This window comes from Centroberyx gerrardi, chromosome 9 (genome assembly GCF_048128805.1).
Source record: "Centroberyx gerrardi isolate f3 chromosome 9, fCenGer3.hap1.cur.20231027, whole genome shotgun sequence".
NCBI classification, from domain to species: Eukaryota; Metazoa; Chordata; class Actinopteri; order Beryciformes; family Berycidae; genus Centroberyx; species Centroberyx gerrardi.
Window position 1 is genome coordinate 7,360,326 of NC_136005.1, and position 27,727 is coordinate 7,388,052.

Genomic DNA, 27,727 nt, shown 5'->3' on the forward strand with positions numbered 1-27,727 from the left:
AATCTTTGCATCAGCCTGTTAAAGGAATAGAACATGGCATTTGGAAGATGGATTTTCAATGGGGTTGTTTTCTCGTTTTGCTGTTAAGCCACTGTCTGAGGCATCCGCGCATCACCATACAAACTCAGACACACCACCCTATTAACCCAACAACTAACAATTACTCTGTCGCGTCAAGTCCTGTCGTCAATTAGCTCTCTGTGCACATAACAGACAAGCAACCGTGTTTCTCATAAGACCAAAATACATTTATTGACCTTGTTGGATATGGATAGAAATGAAGCGCAATTTGCACTTCTTTGAAGAGCCCGGTGGCAGTTTTATTTCTTAAAGGTTGAAATCCAGTTTCAAGTTTTATACCCTCTGTGAATCACTGCAGTGGCATATATGTCAATAATATTGAGTCAAGCTAGACAGAATTCAGCTAAGACTTGTAAGAATCACACCTTATTTTATTGTTACCTGCCGTGACCAAATCCAGAGAGGCTTGATTAAAGCTACATAGTGTGCCTGCAGTCATTTTACCTACAAGCCTCTTTGCTTGACGTTACATGGCCTACAGGCACAGAACGTACTGTACAACAATGTGAGTTCGCCTCCGCAGAAAAAAATTCTGTTCCGACAAGATACTACAATGTTAAGACCAAACAAAATGTCACACAGACTTGTTCCTACCCAGAGTATAAGTGAGTGACAGACACTTTCTGTAGCACAGATGGTGCTGGATACACCTGTGACCATTAGCTACCCGGACAATGTGAGAATATTGTCAGATCCCATATGTTGAGCGTCGTTGGGTACATGATCCATGTAAAACAAACAAGATGTTGCAAAAAATTACAGTTTACAAAGACCGTCGATACAAGAGGAAGACAGAAATGGCATCAAAGCAGGCCATTGTCCCTCAAAACATCAAATGTCCGAGACCAACAACTAATCAGGGAAATGTGATAAACCACTATGATTATTACTTAAAGCATTATTCCACTTAGTTTTAACATGGGCGTTATACTTGACCACCATGAAAACCAGAATATAAACTACTCACCAAGATCGGATGCAGCTGGACGAGTTTGTAGCACTTGGATTTTTACTTCCCATTCATTTGATTGAGGCCACAAAAATAGCCTGAAAACCTACATTTAAATACATTTGTGAACAGATTCAACAACAGATACTGCTACTGGGATTTTCAATTGACTGTTGGCACAACATTTTGGAACATAATTTTGCCAAATAGCATTTCTATTGATAGAGGAGAACATAGCGGAGGGATACCATTTAGGAGAGATAGTTCCTGTTTGGGAGACTGGATCTTCTTTTATTTTTAAATACTAATTTTAGTGTAAACCAAGAATAGAAATGCAAAATGACGACAGACCCGGGACTGCTTTGCTTTTCTTAAAAGCGAGATCTGTTGTTGAATCTGTTCACAAACGTGTTAAATTTCAGTTTTCAGGCTATTTTTTCGTGGCTCATTCAAACACTACAAACTCATCCAGCTGCATCCAATCTTGGTGAGTAGTTTATATTCTGGTTTTCATGGCGGTCAAGTGCCAAATAACCCCCATGTTAAAGCTAAGTGGAATATTGCTTTAACACTAGTTCATGCAAATACACACACATACACGGATAAAAGACACACACACACTCTCGTATACACACAGAACAGCGAGGGCGATACACACCTTTTACAATGAGGTTGAGGAGCTTCGGCCGAGGGTTGCGCTCGCTCTGAATGGAGCACGTGTACTGGCCGTCGTCGGTTACATCCACTTTCTGTATCTGAAGGCTGTACTCGTGTTTGTCCCCGACGCTGGACACGATGGACACACGCGGGTCCACAGACCACTTGTCATTCCCCGCGAATATGATGCTTGAGCGGTTCAACCAGGCTCCTTTCGAGATCCCATCCAACAGGTAGCACCTACAGTGACAGGAGACACTTCAGTGAGACTTTTGTTTGACTCCGAAGAGCCGACTTGAATACAGAGCTGTAAAATATCAAGTCGCCACCGCATGCATGTAGCCTCAATGCAAATATTGTTTTATTCAATATGTAAAGGGGCAGTAAGTAATGTATTGCTTTTATCTATCTCTGTGAGCAACCAAACAGTGTTTCTCCCAGGATTTTGTTCAGCAGCAGCACACATGCACACCGGATTCTGCACTCTCTCTCACACACACACACACACACACACACACACACACACACACCTGTGTACTAAGACCATGACTAAGATCCAAAACTTAAAGAACAGATTACAAAAATGTATTTTAGTGTTATCAGTGTTTATTATTGTACTGACACTGAAAATAAATCAATAGATAGATAGATAGATAGATAGATAGAGCATTTAATCTTCTGTTTTTTGTTTTGTTTTTTTAAAGAAGGTTCAAGGCTTTGCTGTAGTCAGAGGTCGGCCACTGATGCTGAGGTGCAAGCAGGCAGCCAGGTGGTCAGATCCAGAATTTAAAACAGTTAACCTAGACTGAAATATGCTTCTACTGTACTTTATTGTATTACGAGAAAAAAACGAAATAGCTCATGAATCTAGTGAAGAATACAGCTGCCGGTTAAGTTAACGGAGTCAAGATGGACTAGAGACGATGCAAAATTTTCTCCCATAGGAATAAATAGAAGTCAATTGTGAACGAGGTGTCAGGCAACAAACAATATCACAAGAGATTCCAGCAGCAGCCCCTGAAACATCTATTCAATATATCCAAATCGGTATCCACCCGGCAATGTTTGCTATGTCGTTGAGAAATTGATATGAAGTATAGAGATTGATGTGAACTCACTGCACTGCAGTTTTTAACGTCTCTGCTGTCAGATGATCCCTGATTGAGTCAATTTAACACATAAAGCACAGTGCGCTATATTTGTCCGGACGAATCACAATAATTTTGTTATTTGATTCGTTTTTAAGCGAGCAGGAACGTTTTACATCAGCGGGAGTTGACATTCAAAATGAAAGTAAATGAAACCCGGGCAGCAGCATCTCAGCTGTCATTCAGTTTCATGTTCTGTTATGAACAGTGGCTTTCAAAAGAACAATGTTCTGCTGATTCTAGGGTAGAGGAATTGTTTAATTGGGCCTACAAATGAAGGTGGGTCGGTAGGAATGGCTGGAAAGTGAGTTTTGAAAGCCAGAAATCTCAGCAACTGGCAAAGTAATCATCATTGAGTCTTTGGTATTGATCAACAACTCTATCAAGAACCAGTAGATACAAAATGAATGTACAAAATATTAGCGGCACTTACTCTTTTCATGAAGCACACTGATGGGGTGAATCCAGGTAAAAGCCATTATCCCTTATTGATTTCACATATTAAATCTATACCAATCACAAAGCAGGAGATGTAAATAAAGAGAAGCAGACGAGTTTGAGAAGGATTCCTAAGCTTTTAGGCAGTTGAGATGTGGATTGTGCAAAAGTGATTGCAACTTAATATCAGGAAGATGTCACTAATGTTTTGTATTCAGTGTATTATGGTCAATTTGTGCTATAGGACAGTAAAATCTTACTTACAGCACATTTAATGCATTGAATAAAGTTAGAATTTGCATCGGTAGCGATTTCTCATTATTTTACTCATGTCATGCCGTGGCCAGCGCCTCAACAATCTGTGAGAACACTCTCCTTACTTCTGTCTGAATCCCAACTATGCAGCACCCTACAGTAAGCCCTGAGACCTTCATATCGCCCTGGGTGGCCCCAGGGCCCGTGGAGGGAATCGGACCCATTACCCGGGCATTACTAATGCCATGCTGCACTGAGCTACAGGTCCACAGGCTGCCGACTTGTCAACAAGAGCAAGTGTATGCATTCAAAACCCACTGGCACACAGTCATTGACATTCAGTGCCACATTATTGAAATGTTGACGGCTTAGGGGGAAATGACATTGATCTGAGAAAGTTTCAGGAATACCGCAGACAGATAGCAGCTACACAACGATTACAATATCCTATATACAGGACAGACACGTTGGGTAGAATTGAAATTTAGCCAGACAATATCTGTCTGCAAGTGAGTATGTGTGTGTGCTTGTGCAGATTATTTGTGTATTTTATGCACATGTATGTGCATGTTAGACTACTCTCTTTGTAAGGAAATCCACTGACCTGTAATCAAACTTATAATTAATTACTTTCTCTTACTTTTGAAATACTTTGCCTCCAAAATCCACAGCATATGCAGTTTTATGAACAATATCTTCCCATTTTTCATTGCAACTTGAATAATGTTATCATGTACAACCACCTTCGATTATTATTTGAAGTTGTGTAAAATTATGTTAGTATATAATCCCACTATCTAAATGCTTTCACTCAAGACCAAGTAATCACATACTTTATGAGTATATGTAATCTAATTACTGTGTTTTACAGTGACTAACAGATAACACTTATTACCATATTTTTGGAACCAGATCTGTTGTTCCTCAGTCCTGCAGATATACAAACAGAAAGCTATAGGCTTGTTTCTTATTTCCATCATAGGCTTTGAATGCACAGCGAGCAGATAGTGGCCAGTCATGTAACTTAATACGTTATTGCAGTGTATGATACCTCATAAATTAAATACTGATGCAGCAGATAGCTAGGACAGACAGCACAAAAAAGGACAAGCAAACGGGAGTTGCAGAGAAATGAAACCGGGTGTTCTTTGTTCTTTTTTGAGGCAGATACCGACATCCGATATTTTCCCACCCATATCGGGTATTTTTCTAAGAATCTTAGCAGGTGTTTTTTTAAACAAAAGACCATGTTAGTTTTATTATGTTGCTAATTTAATAGTTGTATTTAGTGACACACTCCTAGAAAGAAAGGTACAAAAAATCCCAACTCCACAATCGGCCAAATATCGGCAGTAAAACAAAATATCGGACCAAGCTGATATTGTCCGATACTTGTATTGACAATATAGATATTACTATGTATTTTAGACTTGACAATTACAAACCCAGATCTGGAACCGTACATACTGTAGCTTTTGAAATCTGACAGTCTAGTTGAAAATTGACAATCTGGCAAACAAAGCTCAGGCTTCCAGTCCAGTCTCATACAATCAAGCAATCCTGGGTGTGAACAGACTCTATTAGGGCCATACTTTGATATCAGTGTGATCATTACTGAGGCCAATACTGTCTACTTCTGAAAGCTAACTGTACGGAAAGAGAGGGTCGATAAATTGTGCAAGATGATGAAAGCTAGGGTCAACACTGTCGCAAAGAAGTAGCCTAGTTCTACTCTTATCAATCCGGCGCTGTCTTGACTGATGAAACCACATCACAACCCGTCATAAACAGTGCAATAATGAGTGGGAAAAGGGGCCATCAAGTTTGGCTCTTTAGCTATTGTCAACATGCCATCCAGACTGCCAGCACCAGCAATAAAGCCACCGAGGAAATCAGTTTGGCACCCAACACAAAGCTCTGCACCTTCTATGCCAAGAAAATGTCCATCAGGCAAGCCGGTAGAGGACAATGGTCCAGTCCTGGCTGGCCTCACCCAGAGGAGCCACTGCCCTAGAGGTATTGTCACAAGACGGCGCTACACAATGGAGAATGGACAGTTCTGAAAATAGTACAACAGAGAAGTTCAGGTTGTAGACAAAGTGCACAAGGAGCTTTCTGTGAGTTAGTCCATTGACCACCCGAGCAGTACTGCTGCTGGCCCTTAGGCAAGATTTACTGGAGGAGCCCCAAGGCAAGCTTCACTCCTTTTCAGTATCCTCATCAACGAGACAGGAATGCACTACAGCCACAAGAGATTAAGGACACATGCTACAGCTATTATTTTCAGGTAATGGTAGGCCTACAGGCTACAAGTGCAAATCCGTATATCAAGATTTAGAAATTTCATGAGCTGTGTAAAAAATTATTAAAATAACATAAATATGACAAAAGGAAAACAAATTGGGGCTCTTATGTTGATACATCATCTGCCTCTAAGAGACACAAAGTGGAGAAAGGCTCCTTGCCAGCCTCTATGATCTGAAGATCATTTCCCTTAAGTGACTTATCATTTAACACATTATTTTTCCATTTCTATGACAGTCAGATTTATTTTTCTTTGATAAAAAATCTACATGGAATTCTTAGATTTCATGAGCAGATAGTAGCCACTCATGTAACTTAATACATTATCTTCCAAGCTTCATTATAGGTTATTTTGGAATATGCCATGGAAATGTCAACATGCTCTTTCATAAAAATGTTTCATTACAAAAACAACAAACTACATCAAATCTGAGTATCAAATGAAATTAGAAAACACAGCAGAGAGTGATAATGACAGAGCCAGAGCAATTGCAATCAAGTCATTTTGCCAGCTAGGTCTTTATTCCACCACATTTGTCTTATTCATCTCCTCAAAGAGTTCCTCTCAGAGGCACAGCAACACAAAACCGATAACACCTAAGGTGGGCTTTTCTTTCATCAAGCCCTTTCCTTTAGGAGCCCACTGGGAGGCTGGCTTTCCATGGTTTATACAAAGCTAAGATAATTATTTCATAGACCCCAGAGCATGCATTCCGAAGCAGCTTTTACACCTAAAATATGCATTAATTGATACTTTTATTTATCCCTGCTACTGACGAGTGACTTTAGAGCAGCCAGACTCATTATGAGCATTTTTTGTGTATTTTGGCTCACAAAAAACACAGAATTTTATTCAGACCTCACTGATTATGCACAAAGTGCACAAAAAGAAAGTGATTGGGTGGTGTTTGAGCACCTTACATGAATTGAGAATGATGAGAAACCATTAATTACAGTATGGCAGTTATTAAGAGAAGCAGACTGTAATCCGTTTAGCCAAACTCATTCAAGCTCTTTGATCGGGTGCCATAATTAACACTGGGGCATCACTCTGACCCAGATTCGTTTGCTTTTCAAAATTGTTTTCTCGGTTTCCTCAAATGTAAATATTCTTCCTGGCACCAACTTCACAGATCTCGTCTTGCAGACGTATTCCGGTGTTTCACAGTCTGGTAGTTCACATTAAGCAGATTTTTTCCCCATATTTGGCACAAGAAATGAGCACACTTCTGGATGGCTCCCTCTGTAGTCTGAGGTTTGTCGTTATGTAACACTTATGTAACAGATACCCAGGACATTTAAACTTTTAGCCATGCAGACCCCATCTAAGCTTCCGGTCCTGTACTTCCAGTTACTATTAGACAGCACAGTATTAAGAGTAAGAATTTATTCCAACAAATGCAGTTGCTGGGATGCAGCAGATGTACAGAATAAAATGTATCATGTGAGGCATCTAATGACACCTTTATGAGTTTAAAAAGCATTTGCCAGTGCATACATATTTTGTTATTTGTAACATTCTCCTCCTTGTTGGGTTTTAAAACCCTGTGTGTGTTTGTCATCTTATTGTTTTTTCTCTTCTTTCCTCTCTTGTTGTATAAGCCCCTTGGGGTTTCTTCGTGCCACCCGCACAGTTTGCATTTCTTGTTTTTTTATTCTCTCTATTTTCGGTGTTTGTAAATAAACTAAAACTAAACCTACAGCAATGCATAATTTAGCTTTACAGTCACATCACGTTGTCCTACCCTTTACACAATAACACATTAGTTACATTAAATGCCTCGCACGTTAAATTAAGTATTTACACATGAAATGCTTTGCAAAGTGTTATAAATAGTATACAGAGACAGGCATTGCAAAGATCACCTGGAACATTCTAGTCCTTATTGTTTTAACTGGAATAAGTCAGAAAATCAGTGGTTCACAGTATCATTGTAGTGGAACATCTGCTTAGAGACAATGGTTTCGTGTTTCTCTTAATAGCGGAGCGCACTTAACCCGCTTGAATGAAAGAAGTGTTTTGAAGAGCGTAATGAGAGAGTGTAATTCAGCCGTTAAAAATGTACGAGGAAAGCCTTTTGATGGTGAAGCCGGGGACAGATGTTGCGCTCCATTGTTGCCGCTTTGCACATAAAGAAAGAGATGCCTCGATAACTGAACTAGCGCTATTCGCAGTATGCTCTACCACCTTTAGTACGACTCACTGGCCTCAACAGAGCTCAATTGTCCAATGAATCCTCAAGTGAGAAAATGCATTTCACACCGACAGAGTGGATGTCGAAGCACTAGTGAATGGAGGCTATGTGTGATGAATGTGTGAAAATCCCAGGTCTTTTCTGCTGTGTAGACGGAGAGTTAATCTTTCTCTAAGTTGTTTTAAAGCTTTTTTTTGCTTTATTAGTTACACTAGCACGCAGTGGAGAGTAGCAGGAAAGTGTTTGAGGGTTTGACATGTGACAAAGGTCATGAGCCGGATTCAAACCCATGAGATTGCGAGCGAGCGCTACGTGCCTGATTATGCCGAGGCACCAGGACACCCAGGGTACTTTATTATGAAGCCTTTGCATGTAGGCAGCAGTGTGGTGTCGTGAGGAAGGAAACTGGGTTCAATCCTGCTTGATCGGGTTCAAGCCAATAATACCAACTGCATCACTATCTCACAATACGATCCGATACATGATACGGGGTTCATGATTCGATACAACCACAATGCGATGTAATCAATAATGACAACAAAGTCTGACTGTGCAGAATTCTGTTTATTTCTGAGCCACAAATCTTTCTAGCAATGGCACTGACTTGCTAGAATGTAAACAACAATTTAAAAATGTCATTACAAAGTGCAGATAATATAATTCGGATGGAGAGCTTGTAAAACTATGATGGAAAAGCCGCCTCATTTGTGATTACTACAGCAGATTAAAATGCAGCTAACATCACATTTATTTTTTCTGCCCAACGATACGTATTGTTCACTTTTTTGTATCCCTAGTTGTACCCATAATCAATCAATAACTGCAATGTTGAAGACCAATGTTCGTCACTTTAAATTCAGTTTGTGCTGTTGGCATATCAAATTTAAAGTGCAATAAATTCACTAAAACGTATTTGCCTTCATTTTTACTACATCTAGTGCCTGTCTTGATAACTGTGGGTGTATCCTCTCCATTCACAATAGAGCTTTGATTGACAAGTTGATGGCCAATCAATCACACACTGGAGCTGACCACGCATGTAATCTGTAAACGGTGTTGGATGTGTTGGACAGATGCTAGCAAACGAGACGCTAGCATATGAAAGCTAACTTTACCTGTGAATAAAAAAGCTCTTGGGCTTTGTGCAGGTCGACACACTGGTATTATACAACAACGATTATCTGCCATGTTTGATTAGTGATTTTGGCAGTACGCAAAATCATTAGCTTCTCAAAAGTAACATCTAGCTTGCAACCACAACAGACCGGTTACACTCTCCCGGTGAGGGAGTGTGTGGGATTACAGTGTCTTGAAATCCCAATGGGAGGTGAGTTTTTGTTCCAAAACAGAGAGAGCAGGCCAGAGACTAAGTTTTGAAAGCCAGAAATCTCAGCACTTGGTGAAGTAATTGTTGAGTCATTGGTATTGATAAATAACCCTAAACCACCTACAGATATTTCATTTTATAGTCATTGTGTGCTACGGGGCAGTAAAAGTCTACTCATTGTACTCAAAATCTTCCTCGAAAACACCTATAAACACTGTGTTTACAGCTTGTGTAAGCACAGTGCATTGAAGGCATGTACTGAAAAATGAATGCACCAGTGATGCACTTATTCCCCTCAAATCTATGTGTAAATAATGCGTGCTTTCTACAACCGTGATAAATGTTGTTTCAGTGGTGGTGCCCCTCTTTCTCTTAAGCATAGGTGTGTGTGTGTGTGTGTGTCTATGTGTGAGCCGGAGAGTGTGTGTGAGTGTAGTGGGGGTGTAGGGGGTGTAGAGACTGAGGGAGAATGAGGACATAGTGCTGTGCAGCAGAGGTACAGAGCACCAGGCTCTTAATCCCTACAGTAATCCTGTCGACTGTGGCCGGTGGGACACATCTGAAGCCTTCCAGCCGTAATCCACACAGACCCGATGCTGACACCGACACACCAACACGGAGCGTCACAGACACAGAGAACCACATAAAAAAAAAACACAACTTGAAGTAAGACGCAGATAAAAGCCTTTTTTTCCCTTTACAGTAGATCACTTTTGTTTGAATTGAATTGGTTTAGTTTGTGACCAGGGAAGCTGCAATGAATTCTCAGCCCCTTGACTACATATGACACTGATGCCACCACTCTATTGTAACTTAGTACTGTAGTAGTTGTAGTAGTACAACAAACCTAGTACAGTATCACTTCACCTCTCTGACATGCTCCCTCCAGCTGGAAACCACTCCCCCTGTTCCCCCCCGACTAGCACTGCCGCTACATACAAATGAGGCGACTCCTGCTTGAACGGCTTGCCTGGTTGAACGGTTTTGACTTGTTGCACATGTAGAAGAAGCATACACGGCTCAGTCAAGGCAGTCCACAATATGTAACTAGAAAAAAAAAACTGAAAACAAACGGCGATCCCTCATGCACTGTGGCAGGCTACATGTGTAGTTCCTCTCCTCCGTTGTTTAAACCCTTCGCATGTGCAGCATTTCACAAGCTGTTTATTTCAATTCGAGCACAAGTCAACGCAAGCCTTTACACTAGAACTAATTCATGTGCAGAAAATCGTTCAAAGCTTTACATGAGTAATCTCTGGATTAATTCACGTTATTGATTCCTTTTTCAAGCGCTGACGTTGACTGAATGAATTCAACTTCAAGAGAATAAAAATGAATGGGGCTTACGAATTAATGGTTGATTCAAAGTTGCGAGCTGGAATTTAGAGAGGATAAGAGTGGCCTTTGTTGCCGCATAATGGGCGAGCATTTTTCCATCCCAGACACAATTCTCCCCTATTATGATATCTGTGAATGTGCTTTGCTTAACGTTTGTGTGTGTGAATGTGTAAGCTCCCGTCAAGCACCAGCACTGCATTCAGATCAACTCTGAGTCCACTGCACACCCAGATTCTGTTAAATGTCATATTCAAAAAGTGGCTAGACTATGCACGATCAAACATATAGACAGTCTACTGTGCCATTATCTGTTAAACAAATAGCGCATTGTCTGGGGGAGAATGCATTCCATTTCCTTAGGCAAACTCAGCAAGGAGTCATTCAGAATCACTGTTCACTGTCAGATAGCACTGCTGTGACAACAATATTGGCCCGGTAAGTCGGTGCCATTGAATCACATCCACTAGAAAGAGATAACCATGTGAGGAGAAGTGTTTAGCACTGGTACACAGTGTATTCCAGCACCCGCCCGCAAACAGCAGTTTTATTTTTTTGATTACAGTCAGCCATGTTGAAAAGATGCAACCAAAAGACACCGAGGACACTGCCGGAACAGATTTACTGGTAAACAGTTCTCATTTCAACTTCCAGTACCAATAACTGTCTACTCATAGTGATAAACGCTAAAGAGATAAATGAGTCTGCACTCCTTTCATAAAAAGGCAGCATGCTGCAGGCTTAAGGATACATTTGAAATCACTTCAGTCATTTTAGTTTGCTTAGGACCGCCTGCAGTGCTAGGCAGGCACAGTTTGCACAGTGCAATTAATTTCATTGTACCAGGCATTTTTAATCACAGAAAAGTGCTTCAAAATATTTCAAAACTAATTTGACCCATCTCTGCTCAAAAGTGACACTGTAGGCGAAGCAACTTGATACACTGTGTACTCAGCGTCCGAGCAGAGCTACAGTGAGAGAGCGTCGCTGGCCTTCGACAAAGTTTTCTCAAAGAACAACCTGATGGTTCTTTCATTAATAATATATGGCCTCCAACTTTTTCAGGGACTTACACTCCCTTTAAATGTCAAATGCAAAGGAAAGCCGTTAGAGGAAATTGAGTAAACAGGCCTCTACCCTTGCGATAAACAGGACTTTAACCTTGTGTTTGTGCTTTAAACACAGCCTTAAGACTTTTCCTGGTGGAGAGCTCGGTGGGTATTGCCTCTGTGCATCACTAATATGAGTGAAGGCTATTGAATAGTTGACTAAAAAGCACACCGCTCCGTCCCTTAAGGTGCCCGTCAGCTGGTCGTAATTACTTGTGGATGCAGAGACAACCAACAATGTATCTCCCAAATCAAATTATCCTGTCCTTCAAAGTCAATGGCTCAACACTGTACGCTGCCACCTCCCTGCAGTTTCAGCATGAAAAAGGCCTACAAAAGGCAAATCAGCAAATATTCTGCAAAAAATGAAAAAAAAAAAATGTCTCAGTGAAGTGAGAGTGTTGTCCACCCAAAAAACAGGGACAGAAATCCGCAACTGCAAAGGTTTCTGATTAATGCACCAATTGTGAGCTTATAACGACTGATTCTGGCATTTGACATTCACCATGAATACATGTCTCTGTATTTCCTCGCCTATGGAAAGAAGGAGAGTAGGGGGTTGGAGGGCAGGCGGGGGGCAAAGAAAGGGAGAGAGAGAGAGAAACAGAGAAGGGAAAAGAGAGGGAAAAGGGTACGAGCAGAACGAATGAGCAAGCGTGCATACACGCAGATCGGAGGGAGAGGAGAATATAAATATGGCAGATAATTGCATTTGCGCAGTGTCTTGCAGACCCAGGGAGGGATAGGATCGAGGCAGGCAGTGGGTGGTTGACTAACCCCAGACAGGCACACTGGAGCTCAGGGCGCTATAATATTGCCTGGGCCTTGGGAGCCTATTAATTATGCCTCATTTCATTTCAAATATGTTGTAATGTGTGCACAGAAAAACAACACGGCAGATAACTTATCATGGGCTTTCTCCCCTCCATGACTGGGGCCATTCATCAATGCACAGGAGAGCCAAGCAATGCCCATCGCGGGCACGGGCGCGTCTACCAGCACACATGAAACATGCACTGCAAAAAACGTCCAGCTTAACAAGTCATTTAGTCTCATATTCAGCCTTTAAATCTTATTTTTCTTAAAACAAGAGAAAAACTCTGCCAGTGGGGTGAGATAACTCCACTTGTTTCCGATGCACTTTCACTTGTTTCAGGAATTTTCTAGAAATGAGTGTCAGTATCTGGAAACAAGTCAGAAAAAGGCAAATCACTGCACTACTATCAAGAAAACGACACTTGATTCTCCAAAATTCTTGAAACAAGTTGATTTACATTGGAAACAAGTGGCATTATCTCTCCCCATTGGCAGATTTTCTCACTTATTTTAAGAAAATTATGATTTTAGGACTCAATAATAGACTAAATGACTTGTTAAGATGGAGATTTTTTGCAGCAACACCCCGAGCCTGCATATACTTTATAGATAATCTCTGCTACAAAGACAAACACACAAGAGCAAAACAGAAAACTACGGGCAAGGCAACAGCATCAGGGATGGTATTTTTTTTGGGCTTTCTCAGAATGTTTTTTTGGGGGGGAAACAAAACGCCCACTCAATTCTAATGGGGGATTGCTGTTTTCCTGGTTTGTTGTGTTCCTGGTCGCATGCAAATGCCTTTTTAGCATCTGCTTTCCCAAATCTAGCCACCCGTTCTGAGGTTGCCTGTTTGCTCTGCGCGCTACTGTTGCCGCTCCCGAGCTGGCAGGGACTATCCTGAACAGCTCAGCGGGGACGTGTGCCTCCCACTGCCATCTGCGCCCAGGTCTCCCTCATCTCTCTCTGTCTTTCTGTCAACCTTTCTCTCCTTCCTCAATCTTCCCTCTCTTTCTCGCGCATTTACTCCCCCAAACACCCTTGCACACACCCATGCAAGCACACACAATACACAAGTACATGACAGACGCAGTGGAAAGACTCATTGCAGCCCTCAATTCATTGAGGACAGCTGAATTACAAATGACAGCCATACAGTACTTCATAGCACTAAAATGGGTGTACGGCATGCTGTGGCTTTGAACAGTATGAGGTTTTACCTAGGTGACAACAAGATGTACAAGATGTCAGCAAGAAATAAAACCCAACCCTGTAACCTTCAAAGTAAAAGAAAAAAGAGCAAGTAAGATTATAGGAATAAAAGTACTTTTTGAATAATGTCCCACATAAAATATTTAGATTTTCCAACAGGACTGATTTTTATTCTGGTGCAGTCCTCTATCACGTTTGTTTGTGCTTTGAAGTGTGTGTGTGTGTGTGTGTGTGTGTGTGTGTGTGTGTGTGTGAGGCTATTCCCGTCGTCAGTATGTGCCTGGTTGGGTATTCTGCTGCCGAACAGTTTACCCACACCACCCACCACCCAAGTGACAGGTCAGGCTTGGCAGTGCGCCAGGGAGAGCGGGGGAAGTGGAGGCAGAGGGAGGGGTCAGGGCGGGGTGTGAGGTAGAGGCACTCGACGCCTGTTAGCCCCGGACCGCCGGGGGTTTACTGACGAGTTTACAGTGGTAAACAACAAGAGCTTAAACCCCAAGTTAAGTCGGAAGAACCCCAGACAAAAAACAGTGTTTGTGTAGCGTCTAGACTCTGAGGACTCTTGAGATGACAAGGGAGGCTACGCTGTCGATGTTTTGACTGGCAATCAGTGCAAATGACTGCTATCAAGAGAGGTGCATGTTCAGCCTTTTCATCTGACTATTATTGTACCCCTCAGAAATGTAAAAGGACCTCATATCCCGTGGGCAACTTCATTTCATTTCGTGACGGCGCATGGCAAAGCTTTATGCGGGCGCTGGAGGTGGCATTTTCGTCAGGCCGCACACAGGTTTTTTTCCTGCCTGCACTCGTTTGGTGTTTTGATGACTCACCGTGAACTTGACTGCCCCTAAGTGGGAAGAGAGGCGCAGTGGGGGGGCATGTCAGCAACTATGAAGCAGCACAGTGCAATTTTGGTGTCAAGGATTACCGGGATTTGGGCTTGTACCGCCCGCCTGCTCAGACCAGGTCAGCGGCGCATGGTGCAAGGCGGTGTCATGTTCTGTGCTATTTTCATGGCTTTACCAAGCGATGCGCGCATGAACAGTTCCTATTCAAAAGCTTACCAAGCCTTTTTGTGGATGATATGTCGGCCGATTTGACTTTGATATAAATCCCTCAAGAAGGAAAAAATGAGATACAGCATTTTTCATTCATTCTAACTATACACATGTGGCTGTGGTGTGAATGATTGTCATCCAATATAGATGTGAGGAACTGGCTGTAGATGCCCCTACAGGACGCTGCCAGCTTCTGCTTGGTTCTTCGCCTAATATCATTGAATGGTTTCCTACTTTGGGCAGAGGTTCTCCTTGGACCAGAGCAACAGGGGAACCAAATGTGTTATCTCTTCCCAAGTTGGTTTAATTTAAGGTCCCGTATATTCTCTTGTGGCGATTCCACTCCAGACTGTTCTTTACATCACAAAATTGTCAAGAGCGCCATGGTGCAGAGCGCACTGCGTTTAAAGGGAAGGAAAAGAGGTGATTTGATTGGTCATGACGACGCCCGCCCCTCCCACACCTATTGATAATGTATTCCTTCTAAGCTCACCCAGTTTCCAACTAGACCGCAGGTGCGCCGCACGCCGCTGGCCACAAAATGACTTAACATCAGGTGCCATGCTCTATGCACCCGCATCATGCGTCGTTGATCACGCTTCGCGCCATGCGTCACTGATCCATGAAAATAGAGCCCCAAGGGTGCAACAGTACGAGATTTTGATGGTACAATTATAGTTTGAAGAAAAATCAGTGTTTCATAGTTTTATGATTATGCAGTGATTTAGTTTTACAACACTAAGCATGGGGGAAATCAAATGAGCTTTTTTATAATTAAAGGTTTTATTGTATTTTTTTTATTTATTTTGATTGCAAAACATGCTCTATGTTGAAAACACATTTAAATACAATGGAAAAAATTATTTAGTTGTAGAATTCACAGTAGCTGCCTTTTGAAACTGAAATAATACAGTAATTGCCTTTCGAAAACAAAAAATAATGGATTGGACTTAGTATAATAGGTTAGTCTTTCACACCTAGCCTATACTTTGAAACTGTTTATAATTAATACAGATGGGAATGAGCAAATAGGAAGGAAATGATCGCACCAAACAACTCATCACAGACGAAGACACACTGATGAGAAGAAATGATGGAATACTTTAACTTTTTTTGGACTAGATTGCAGCCGGTTTGGTGAGCTTTTTAAAATGCGAAGTAACTGATGGATGCTGCGATACTCCCGTTCCTGCTTTGTTGATGTTGGCTTACGTTACACTGAAAGACCGACTCTTAACTTACCACTACTTTGATTGTAAGTGACAATTTTATGTTTAATCCCCTACCTGCTTAACGTTTCATTAAGCAACTAGCCACCAAGCTTAACATGTTTCTTTTATTACCTTGACTTGATCATGCGAGGGTGGATGGTGATTTGGATGATGCTGTAGCACGTTAGATGTGTTTGACCCTTTGGCCGCCACTTCTCATCAGCATGTTTTGCAAATTGGACATCAGTCTTCTTCGGCAACAACACTGCTGATTTACGGCATTTTATTGATGGATATAATGCTGGGTTTGACAGGCGCTATTTCGTGCGAACGCCAAGCTGCATTTAAAGAGCATAGAACCGTAAACATAGATACTGCAGCCTCTTGGAAAACTGCCTTTTTAAAGCGCAGTTTATAGCGACATTGGTTATTCTCTGCATCCCTAGTTGACACCGCCCGTGTAAACATTGACAGATAAAAGATATTTGTGTGTCCATCATTGGCTGATGTCAGGTGGTGTCAGGTCTTCAATGCATGCGCATGACACTGAAAATGCCATGCCGTGTAAATTCCTCTGTCATAAACAATGACAGTAAAAAGGGAGTGTTTGTTGTTGCTTTCCTGCGGGGCTTTATCCGCCCTTTTTGATGTGCTCTGTCCATGGCACAAATGGACAATCCTTCATTGTCAGAGGACTTTGGAACCCCTGCACAGTCCGATAGGTGCGACCACATTCATCATCCTGACAAAGGGAAATAAGCAATTGCCACAGCACTTAACTGGTTTCAGTCATCTGCAAATATTGGAATAAATACATCGTGGAGAGGAGAGGCCCCTCTGGGCATAGTCATATTTTACATGCCCTATTTGTGCTTACTTGCTTCCTTTAGGGACGGGCCTTTTTCTCTCTGTCTCGCAGCACACATGCAGTGCACACACATGTACACACACTCTAGTTTAGAGTGTGGGTGAAAGAACTGGGTTGTACAGCATGAAAAGATGCAGCATCCTGCTTCCCTCCCTCAAGCAGTGGGAAACACATCATCCGAAACCCCTACTAATACCAGGACTATGTAGCGTGGACGCGGGGAGTTGGAGGGAACGCCTGGGGGTTGTAGCTAAGGTCTGTACTTAGTTAATGATCGTGAGAGAATTCAGCAGATTTCTAAGTGCCAGGCAAGGGTAAAGCATGTAAACATTCCTATATATTATTCCTACAGACTGTTCTGAATACTGGAATGAATAAAGACATTTTCAGTATGCACATTTTTCTTTGTGTGTGTGTGTGTGTGTGTGTGCATGCATGTTAGCCTGCTTGTATGTGAGGAGGAGGCAGAGGGTTTGGATGAATAGAGAAATTCAATGAATGCTCATCTGCTTAAAATGCAGTGCCTGTGTGTTGGCAGGGACCAAAAACTCCTGAGTTAAGCTAATCGCCAGTCCATTTGGCAAGGATTATGCTCAGCTTAGGGTTCGTCCCACGAACAGGGTCTCTGATTCATAACAGTGATTTGAGTAAGTAATTTTATTGATAGAGCAAATTATCCATTTGAGATTGCCTTAATCACTCTAAGGTCTCTATAGGAAGACATTAGTAACAGTAAAATGCAATTACAGTGATTAAGGATATCATGTATTCCTGTACAGTGTGTGGCTGCTGCTGGGTTGACTTGGGGACACGGTGAAAGCAAGAGGCCAGGAAGGAGTCTGCAAAGCAAGAGCCAGAACATTACAACGCATTTTGATTCCTGACGAAACCCAATGGGGGGCACAATATGGGTTGGACGGACACTGATTTACCTCGCTCCACCTAGGCTCAGAGCCTGGTGCACTTAACTCATCAAAGCGGTGGTCAGCAGGGTGAAAAACAATCCAATTCCTCCAGGACGGCCAATAGTGCTATACTGTTTAAAGGGACAGTCAGACAACCCAAAGCTCTGGCCAGTGTGTGCGAGGCAAGCTGGACCAAGCAATGTGAACGGAACAAGGGACAAAAGACAGGTTTTTAATTATAGTACTTCCTCATGTACTTCCTTTGTTTCTTTAATTAATTCCTCAATCCGCTTCCGACAGTTTAAATTTCCTGTGTGGATGACAGGATAAGTGTTTTGACCAATACATGGTGGGATGAAGAGCAAACACAATTGCTAAAACAGGAGGTGTAACCCAATAGAGTAACTTTCCATTCAACGAACAGAGGAAAAAAAACATATCTTCCCAGTGTTTCCCACAGGTTGGCAGTGTTGTGTGTCCAAAATGTGTATATATCTAAGTAGGCTACACTTTGGCCGCATTTTAATTAACATTTAATTTGGCGAGCTCAGTGTTTATCTTTGTTCACTCTCTCACTTTATTAACTACTGTATAGTACGCTAATGTGACTAGCATTAGCTAACTTGCTACTGCAGCATTAGCTGACTATTATACTCACCTCTGATTATCGCAAATTTTGTGAAGTGAATATAAAACACAACAAATTACAAATGGGTTACCTCCTCAACATAGCCTACTGTGTAACCTATGTTTCAAACTTTGCCGCTCTAGTTTGTGTTGGCACAGAAAGCGCGACTCGAAGGACCACCAACTGTCTCACATCACTAGGCGCAATGAATTATGGTTATTGTAGTTCATTAATAGGCATCCAGTGCTTGACTGCATTAAATCTTTGTTTTTTGTAAACGAGAAGGCTTGAAAACCAGATTTGTGCTTCACAGCAACTGAAATAAATCTGAAACAAAAATGAACTTTAATTTATCTGGGCAGGGAAGGCTGCCCAATTATAATCAATACATGGAAAAGCCTGCTTTCCTTCTGACCAGCTAGATCATTGCGAGTCAACAAAGTCCAAATATGAAGTTAAATGAAAATGCAAAAAGCCTATGTAATTCAGCTACTGTTTTGTCAGTCTAATTGTAAAACATACCTGGCCTACATGAGGTAATTTTTAAAGCGTCTGACCCCAAATTGAGTGGGCATGCCAGAAAGTTGTTGGTTTGAACCCCAGACCAGCAGGGAAAATCATTCCTTGCCCATGTGCTAGGCACTTAACCCCCAGTTGCTTCTTTGAAGTTTCTCAGTGGTTTAAGTAGAAGACTGTGGTTATGCTGAAAGCTCCCAGGTGTGTCAGGGTCAAGCGGGTAATTGCTGAAAAGGAGCATGCATGCTCGGTTAACTTTCCTGGGATAAATAAAGGTTAAAAAAGGTCAAAGCAATAATGTGTAGGATAAACATTTGCAATGGAACTTAACAGTGAGAGGACGTTACTCAACCATGGACAAATCCTGTATGCACAATGATGACAAACACCGACAAAATATATGATAGCTTTTTTGACAGTAGTTTAACACAAAGATCATTTCAGATTTCAGACATCCATTTAAAATTCCCCTTGAGACATGCATCCTGATAATGTAACAACTGATTGACATTTAAAAAGCATAATAACCAAGGACAGCAAGGCTACGCAATTTCAGTCTGACAGAAATGTACAGCATGTTGCCATCCAAAACCACAAATGTAATTTTTCTTACAAATGCCTGTTACCAGGTGACCTTGTTAAGAATAACCAGTGGGAGCTAAAGCCTGTAAAGACTGTGTTGTGAAGAACTTGCTCGACAATAAGGAATGGTTCTTATTGTCTGAGAATGTTCTCCAGACAAGCCTCAGCATCTGCATTGAGAAAAAGCCCATTTAGTGACAGTAAGTAGGAATCCAAATTATAAAATAAGTTACGCATTAGTGACAGAATAATCTTCCAACTTATTAAAACATAACAAATCAACCAAGTGCAGCAGTGCACACATCACAATTTGGTTTAATTCAATAACCTCCCAGAGTCCCGATCAATTGTTATTCTTCCCCTTAATCTTCTTAATGACAAAACCCATCAAAAATCCTGGAGAAAATTGCTCCCCTTGCTTAGCACATCCAATCAATTGCATTAAGTCATTGAAACATGTGCAGCGGCAATGGCACAGCTCCAAAAGCAGCACCAGATTGGCTCCAATACATATTAGCCATCATGATGTTGTTATCTAAAGCCTATTACATGATGGATTTGGTCCTGACTCTTCCCCACCCATGTGCCAGTGGTGCGGGGGAATAGCAGGAGAAGGCATGTCTAAGCGAACAGGTTCATTAAGCCCATGTAAATTGCTGCAGCATCTGGGACTTAAGGATCTTGGCAACCAGGACAATAATGGTAAAAGAGAAACACCCAGCAGAGGATCCATCTCATCCCTTCGTTGTGCATTATTATGCCCTGCCAGCTCTGGCTGCTCATTACCGGCATTGCACACATTCAAATGAGACACCGGCGAATGAGCATGCATACAAACAAACAGTACTGTACGCTGTGGGGCTGGAAGGGCTAGGCTGATGACACTGCACAGGATACAGCCAACTCACCTCATCAAAAACTGACAAGAAACAAAACACTTAACTGATACTGTGACTCAAACTCCTCTTTCTCATCAAAAATATGACTGGGATCACAGCCCCTTAGCTATTCCAGAGCCTATAGACCTATACAGACCTGTAAAACCAAAACCAAGCCCTCCCTAACTGAGTTTATACAGTATGTAATTTCAGCTAGGGGTAAAAATGGCTGATAAGAAGCAAAGTAGCTAAGCTCTTAAATTGGCTGGTTATAGAAGTGCAGAACTCTAAATAAGATGTATGGGCTGCAGCCTGTAACCTGTGTGAGTTTTCCTTATCAGTTTATGAAACATGCAATTAGTTGAAGATGGCCGGGAGGTTTACTGAATAACCCCATTAAAGAGAACACAGTGTTAAATAGGAAAGTGCCTGAAGGCAAATGTAATGGGTTTTTCCATTGACATGCTTTCCATTTGATGGGGGAGAATGCTTTCCTTGCTCTTAATTCAGGTCTTGCACACCTTGAGATTGATGGGACGCATTTATTCCACAATTTATGAATATCATACTCACACAATAAATGCTAAAACACAATCCAACAACATTATTTATTTAACCATATGCAGTTGGCAGCAAAAATGATTTAAGATGTAATGTTTAGGAGCCCAGAGGCAATCTTGCTCGCCTTTTCTTTAGGGTACGATAGGGGGAAAATCTAGGAAGAGGCATTGCAAGCGCTCACCCTATATGTTGGCAAGTCCAAATCATATCAACACTGTGAAAATCAGGGCTTAATGGAATCTATTTTTAAACACAGCTTAGCATAGCATGGCTGAACAGAGCTGTGGTTGCTTTTTGCTTCTGTCATCTGAGGCTTTAGTTGCGACGTGGCAAGGAGGAGTTTTTATTCCCATTTACTTCCCAGTTTAACAAGACAATCCACTCCACCCCCACATTCCAAAAATATCCATCTTAAAGTCTTTTAATGTTCTATTCAGTCTTAAGATCTTATTTTTGACCTGGAAAATGGTATTCAAATGAGCTAATTTCAATTGTTTCCAATTAATTTTCACTTGTTTGAAGATTTTTCTGGAATGAGGTGACACTACCTTAAAACAAGGGTGGTCTGCAGTGTTTCCCACTGCAAAATAGCCACCGAGGGGGGAGTCCGCTGGCTCCCCAGGGAAAATCCATCCGTGTGTGGCATTGCACTCATGTTCACTTTAAATCTTTGACAACTAAAAAGTGGCATGGTACTGTCCAGCACACGCCGTCACAATCACAATCGAGCAGTGTGGAGCAAACTGTTGAATTTTAACTTTCACTTTTGTTTCCACAATGAATAACTCTGTTGGAGTGGGTGACAACAGCAAATCTCCTTTCTTCTGCACTTGCACAGCACTAAAGCAAAGCAAAGCAAAATGAAGTGTGGAGAGTCAGTTGGGTGCACGACTACAAGGCTCCTAACATCAGTACAGCGACCAGATTGGGAGAATATCCCCCATTAAAAACAAAAATTACCATTATAAAAGTAGCCAGCTGAAAAGGAGACAGTAATCGGGTATCTGACCAGCAGCAGGCGCTTGTGGAAAACACTGGGTCTGTCTTTTTTCAAGATGTTGCTACTTTTTTTTTGACTCTTCATTTTATTTTTTTATTTTTTTTGCAGTGCAGCCACATGCCAGGAATTTGACAGGGAGTCCAGGCCTGGATTGACTATTAGAAGCCTCAGGAGGATCCCTGGTGGGCCGGAGGGGGCCGTCACTTGTAGCAGAGCCTTTAATTGAAAACAACTGTAGGGAACTGGTGAATTATGGACAGTAATAATACTGGCCCATGAGAGATTCAAAGTAGCTGCAGCAGCTCCTCCAAAAAGGCAACCAGCCCAAATTGAGATCAGCAGGTTAGCTCAGAAAATTCTAACATTGCAGAATTCTCTAAAACAGCATTAGCTTTTGGTCTGTGAGAACAAGCCCGCAGAGATATTAAAAGAGCAAAGTAAAGCAGAAAATATTTCTAGATTATTTTCTTTTTAATTATTTTTTCCGAGGCAAGTTTCTCTTGCTAGTAGCTCAAAAACTGTTTCTAACGGGGCTTAATCTAAGGCCTACTTCTACTTATGTGTGTGTGTGTGTATGTGTGCTTCTGCATGTGTGTGTGTGAATACATACAAGTCACACAGACAGTCTTTTGTAGTACAGAAACTGAGTAAATTCAGAGCAGAAACATTGATTTATATTCCTCAGTGCCCAACGTCATACAAGGTATTGTCTCGATGCTGCTTTTGATCACACAACTGACTGATTACACTGTTGTGGTTCAGACCCTGGCGATGGAAAAATGGATTTTGCAGCCCAAGCTATTCAAGCTGTTCATTTGTGGTGAGGCTGGTTCAGCATTAAAGCCAACAATCGCTTATCAAGTCCCCATGGGCAAATGGGGAAGGCTAATTCCCAGGCTCAACTTTTGTCCCAGTCAAGCCCTAACCGAGCCAGCATTTGACTGACACACACACACACACACACACACACACACACACACACACACTCCTCTCTGTTGCTCTGTTGGGCAGGGTAACAGTAAATGGGATGTATCCCTCACACATAGGGCTCAATAATTTTCAAAAATGTTCATTATTACATCCTCTAATATGCTCATCTAGTATCAGCTAAAAAACTAAACTTCAATAATATGTATATATATTTGTTTATAGACTAGCCTCTCTAAAGTTTTGTCTTTGTTTTACGTCCATTTTGTTTAAATGTTTGTGCTTTTACTGTTTTTGTATCCTCTGCCATGTTTCTGCTATGTGAAGCAACTTTGTAACAGTGTGTTTTAAAAAGTCCTATTTAAATAACACTTTACTTACTTACTTACTAATATTCCATGGTTTTACTTTTATACTGGCCATCAGTTTGTCACAGTTGATTTTTTCACTTGGTAGATATCTTATCTTGGAATGGATTTCCTATTTTTTCTCATTTCTAACCAAAAAATACTACTCCGGCAGTGGGTGTGTTCGAAGACAGTGGTCATTCTGGATCTGACGTTTGATGTGATGGATGTTAGATGGAATATGGGGTACGTTTCACCAAGCTCACCAGGTTGCCACTCTACTATAAGCCTGGTAACCATTGACCTTGACAGGAAGATAGGACGGCCCCCATCCTGAAGGCGAGAGACTCTGATAACCATGTCATCCATCATGGTGCCACTGAACCAAACACACGGGGTAGAAACCTTGGTAGAGAATCCTCACCCACACACGCACACACACACACACACACACACACACCTACACACAATGGGGAAAAGCCAGCAGAATAGTTTTTTACCCGTTAAAGGATACAGCAAAATGTTCATTTTTGTCAGCGATTAATGATGTATGGAGCTCGATAGTGTTGTGGGAGAACGGGCTGTCAGTCAACCCTTCCCTCGCTCTCTCTCTCTCTCTCTCTCTCCCACACACACACGCACACACAGATGCACATGCACAAGCACCGATATACACACATTCACATACACACTTGCCCACAAACACACTAACACACACACACAGAGATACATGTGCACGTACACACAATATGAGCTTTGTAGTGTTTGGCCCCTTCTCACAGAGCTCGGTGTTTTTTTTCCTTGGGCTTTGCTGAGATGGTCTGCGGCTTCAGCGTATCACCTCTGGACAGAAAGGACCTCAATTCCCCACCAGTACACACTAACAAGAGAGCGAGGATCCTCCTTACAGCATGTAGGTCAGCCCTGCCTTTCATGACTGCCGGCGAAAAGAAGAGGTTATTACCACTCGATCCAAGCTCTGCTCTCCCGCCGACGTTTTCTGCCTAAAACAGAATGCCTCTCCCAACTGAGTATGACGGTTGATGAAGAGCGCACGCTGCTGTGAAGCCGTGATGTCTGAACACAGCCAAGGAAACTGACCTCTGACTTTTGGGCATTTTTGGGCAGCTCCGGTGATATCGCGGTGCTATCATTTGCTTTTCCCTAATCGAGGGGAAATCTCCAGATGAAATAACATTTCATCCCACTGCCAGGGAGTGGTACAGCCATCACGGATGCCATATGGACATTAACATCAAGATAATGTTGTTGGGCGTAATTTGTGAACGATGAAATATTACTCTAATGGAGGGGCAAAAACTTAATTACACAATTCAGCAAATGTTGATGATTGTTTTATGAAGGGTGGATGTCAGGCAGTTGGACAGTAAGCCACAGGCTGTATCATGACTGCTAAACAGGTCCCATTATTTTTCTGGAGTCCAAAAGTGACCAATTTGAACATGCAGACATTTGGAAAGGTTGAATTAAGCCATAACTGCAAATGCATTATCATCCAGCTAAATTCTTGCTATCACAGCCCTTGTCTCATTACTCCATGTGAGGGCAGTTTCTGTTATATCCCATATTATATTACTGTACACCTCCCTGAGGGGAGATTATCTTAAAGCATTTTCCACATGGACGTTTTCTGCTATAGAGTGGAGGGCATAAAATGAACAAAAGGACTTGTGCCAAGAAAATATAACCGGAATCTAATTTGAGCAATAGAGTATGGGGCTTTGTAGGTTTCAGACTTGATACAATACCTCAAAGATAATATTCGGAAACATTACAGAGAAAAAGACTTCATTTTTTAAGCTCTATGAAAGAAATAAGCTTTCATTAGCTAGATAGTGACACCGTCAAGACTGTGACAAAGCAATGAGAAGACTCACTAAATGAGAGACATTTTCTATGATGATGAACTATCATTATCATTATACCCTCCATACAGTGCTAAGTACCCCTTTTTGGCAACATTACAAATTTCTGAGCCAGTATCACACAATGCCTCGCTGTTAAAGCCAGGGAGGAACAGTTGGTTCATTGATGGCTGATGCGTAGAGGAAGGAGCGAACGTGGCAATGGAAAGATTCAACGTGTCGAATGTGAATTTTTTGTCAGAAGTCGTGACAACTGATGCACGTCATTGCATAATGACAGTATTCAGTGATGGCAATCAAAGACTAGTGCAATGAGAAATGTTTCACTATCTGCCAGATTACCATGTATACATCCTGTTCACATGAAATGAGTGATGATCCACTGATGATGATGATGATAGTGATTTTGGTGACAGTTATTCATATTCACTGATATTCACTACAGAAAGTATCGTATCATTTTTGTCAACTAAATGACTGTTTTGTTTGCTTATTTTGTTGTTCATGTGCTGTTGTATCATTTATGTTTATATTTGTTTGTTAAAATGTAGCCTATATGTCAATGTATATGTTTTGTTTACATGTATAAAAAAAAAATGAAGTGAACTGAATGTATAGGGTTTGTATATGTATCTCCTCTCTGTATCCACCCTTAAGGAAACAAAACAATGAAAAATTGATCACAAAAAACAATTGGCCTTTATTGATGCTCTGAGCTTGCCTTTAATGCGGTCTGTTGTCATTCCCGGACTTGGCTGGCCTCTCTCTTTCTCTCCTCTCCTGCTTCCTCCTCCTTCTGCCAGATAGGGAAAGAGGGCTGGAACGAGCCTGGAGCTGGAGTGATGATTGATGACACGCCTCCTCTGGCCCACACTTCCCTGCTGACGCACTCTCACACTGCTACACTTTTCAGCACTAATTGGGCAACCCTGCAAACTCCCCTCCCAGAGCCTGTGGGGTCCAGGTCTAACCAAACCACCCACTCGGAGAAGTGTGTGAGCTATACTGTTCTGATTAAGCGCTGCCCGCGGGCCCCCAACGTGTCGGCAACACCCTGTTGTGGGTCGTGTTTACTGTGCAGTGCACATTTGCCAGACACTAAGGTGGGCACCACCGGCCATAAATATTGAGAGAAGATGAGAACCGGTGAGTATCCCTTCGGAACGGTGGAACTATTTATATCCAGCTGCACGGCTGGAACACCGCACTGTGATATGGTGGCTGCAAAAAAGAGCCTCTATGAGACTATAGACTACATCGTGATAGGGACTGCAAACAATGACAAAGCAATACAATCCAGGCAGCAGCCACTTGATATTCCCCAGGACTGTGCTGTGGGCCAAGGTGCTAGCAGGGGCTTGCATTGTTTGTTTCTCCTGACTTTATCAAGGGTGACTTACATAACCTATGGTATGTGTATAATGCATTTATGAAGATGGATATTAACTGACACAATTTAGATTAAGTGCCTCGCTCAAGGACACATCAGCAGTATCCTCTGTGCCTGCGTTTGAACTGACAACCTCGGGATCATTAATCCATTTAGGGCTCGGAGGGTTACAGCAGAGTAAACACAAGCCCAGTGTCCTTTAGAACAGTTTGCTAAACAGCACAGCGTGTTCAAATCATGCATTTATCCACAGTGTTCTGTAATGTAGGCACAGGCAATTACCAAGCTTGCAAGCCATATGGTTGGGAAGACATCTAATAACAGTCTGCTGTATGTTCTCTGGTTTTCAATGAAGGACAAAGGTTCAGCTTATGGGTTGGGAAATTGTTACAGTGCACTGAGGCATGACTGATCTGTGCAATTGGTGAGCACAAAGAGTATTATGTAAAAAAAAAAAAAAAAAACCTTGCTGAATAAATATGCATGATGTGCCTCTAAATCTGATTACAATATCAAAACAAGTCGAAGGAACCATTACCGTCATTTTCTTCTCCACAAACTCAATCTCTTGCCCCCTCTATCAGCAAGCACTACCATTTTTTTTTTTTTTTTCGTTTTAAATCCCTTTTCTCTCAGCAGCATTTGCAGTCTCTTTCATTTTCTACCTGGCCCTCTTTTCTTCTTGTATTCTCCTTCTTTTATCTGCTGCTTTTATCCCTAAGTAATTCTTAATGTTGAAGTGTCTCTGGGCCCCCAGACTGTATAATTAGGACCTGTCACTTCCCCGGTGGCAGAGGAAACCGGGAGAGGCTTCAGCGTGTCACGTCCAGGAGAAAATCATCAGAATATAGATCGAGGAGGAGGTGGAGATGGTACGTACACGGGCCTTTGAATTTATTCTCCGGCTGGCTCTCATCTTGGCTTTAAGCACGCACTTCCAAGAAAGAACTTAGAACTTTAGGTAGCTGCCTCGGCATGGACAGGTTCGCTAGTTGATTAGCTGTTTCTAAAACCATTTATGTAAGCTTATAGCGTGAATTATTCTTATTCCGTTTTTAATCTCTACAAAGGAATGCCTGCATGAATAATTCATGCGGCTGTATACAGTATCCCTCTTATTATTAACTGTGCGAGATAAAAA

At 41.8% G+C, this 27,727-nt stretch overlaps 1 protein-coding gene across 2 annotated transcripts in view; it reads right to left on the minus strand.

The window, feature by feature from the left end:
- The window catches only part of negr1 (neuronal growth regulator 1), a 123,319-nt gene that overhangs the window by 78,788 nt on the left and 16,804 nt on the right, over nucleotides 1-27,727 (minus strand). For both annotated transcript variants that reach the window (XM_071902999.2, XM_071902998.2), the window contains exon 2: nucleotides 1,689-1,927. In XM_071902999.2, coding sequence (XP_071759100.1) covers nucleotides 1,689-1,927 — 239 coding nt within the window. The remainder of the gene's footprint in view (nucleotides 1-1,688; nucleotides 1,928-27,727) is intronic.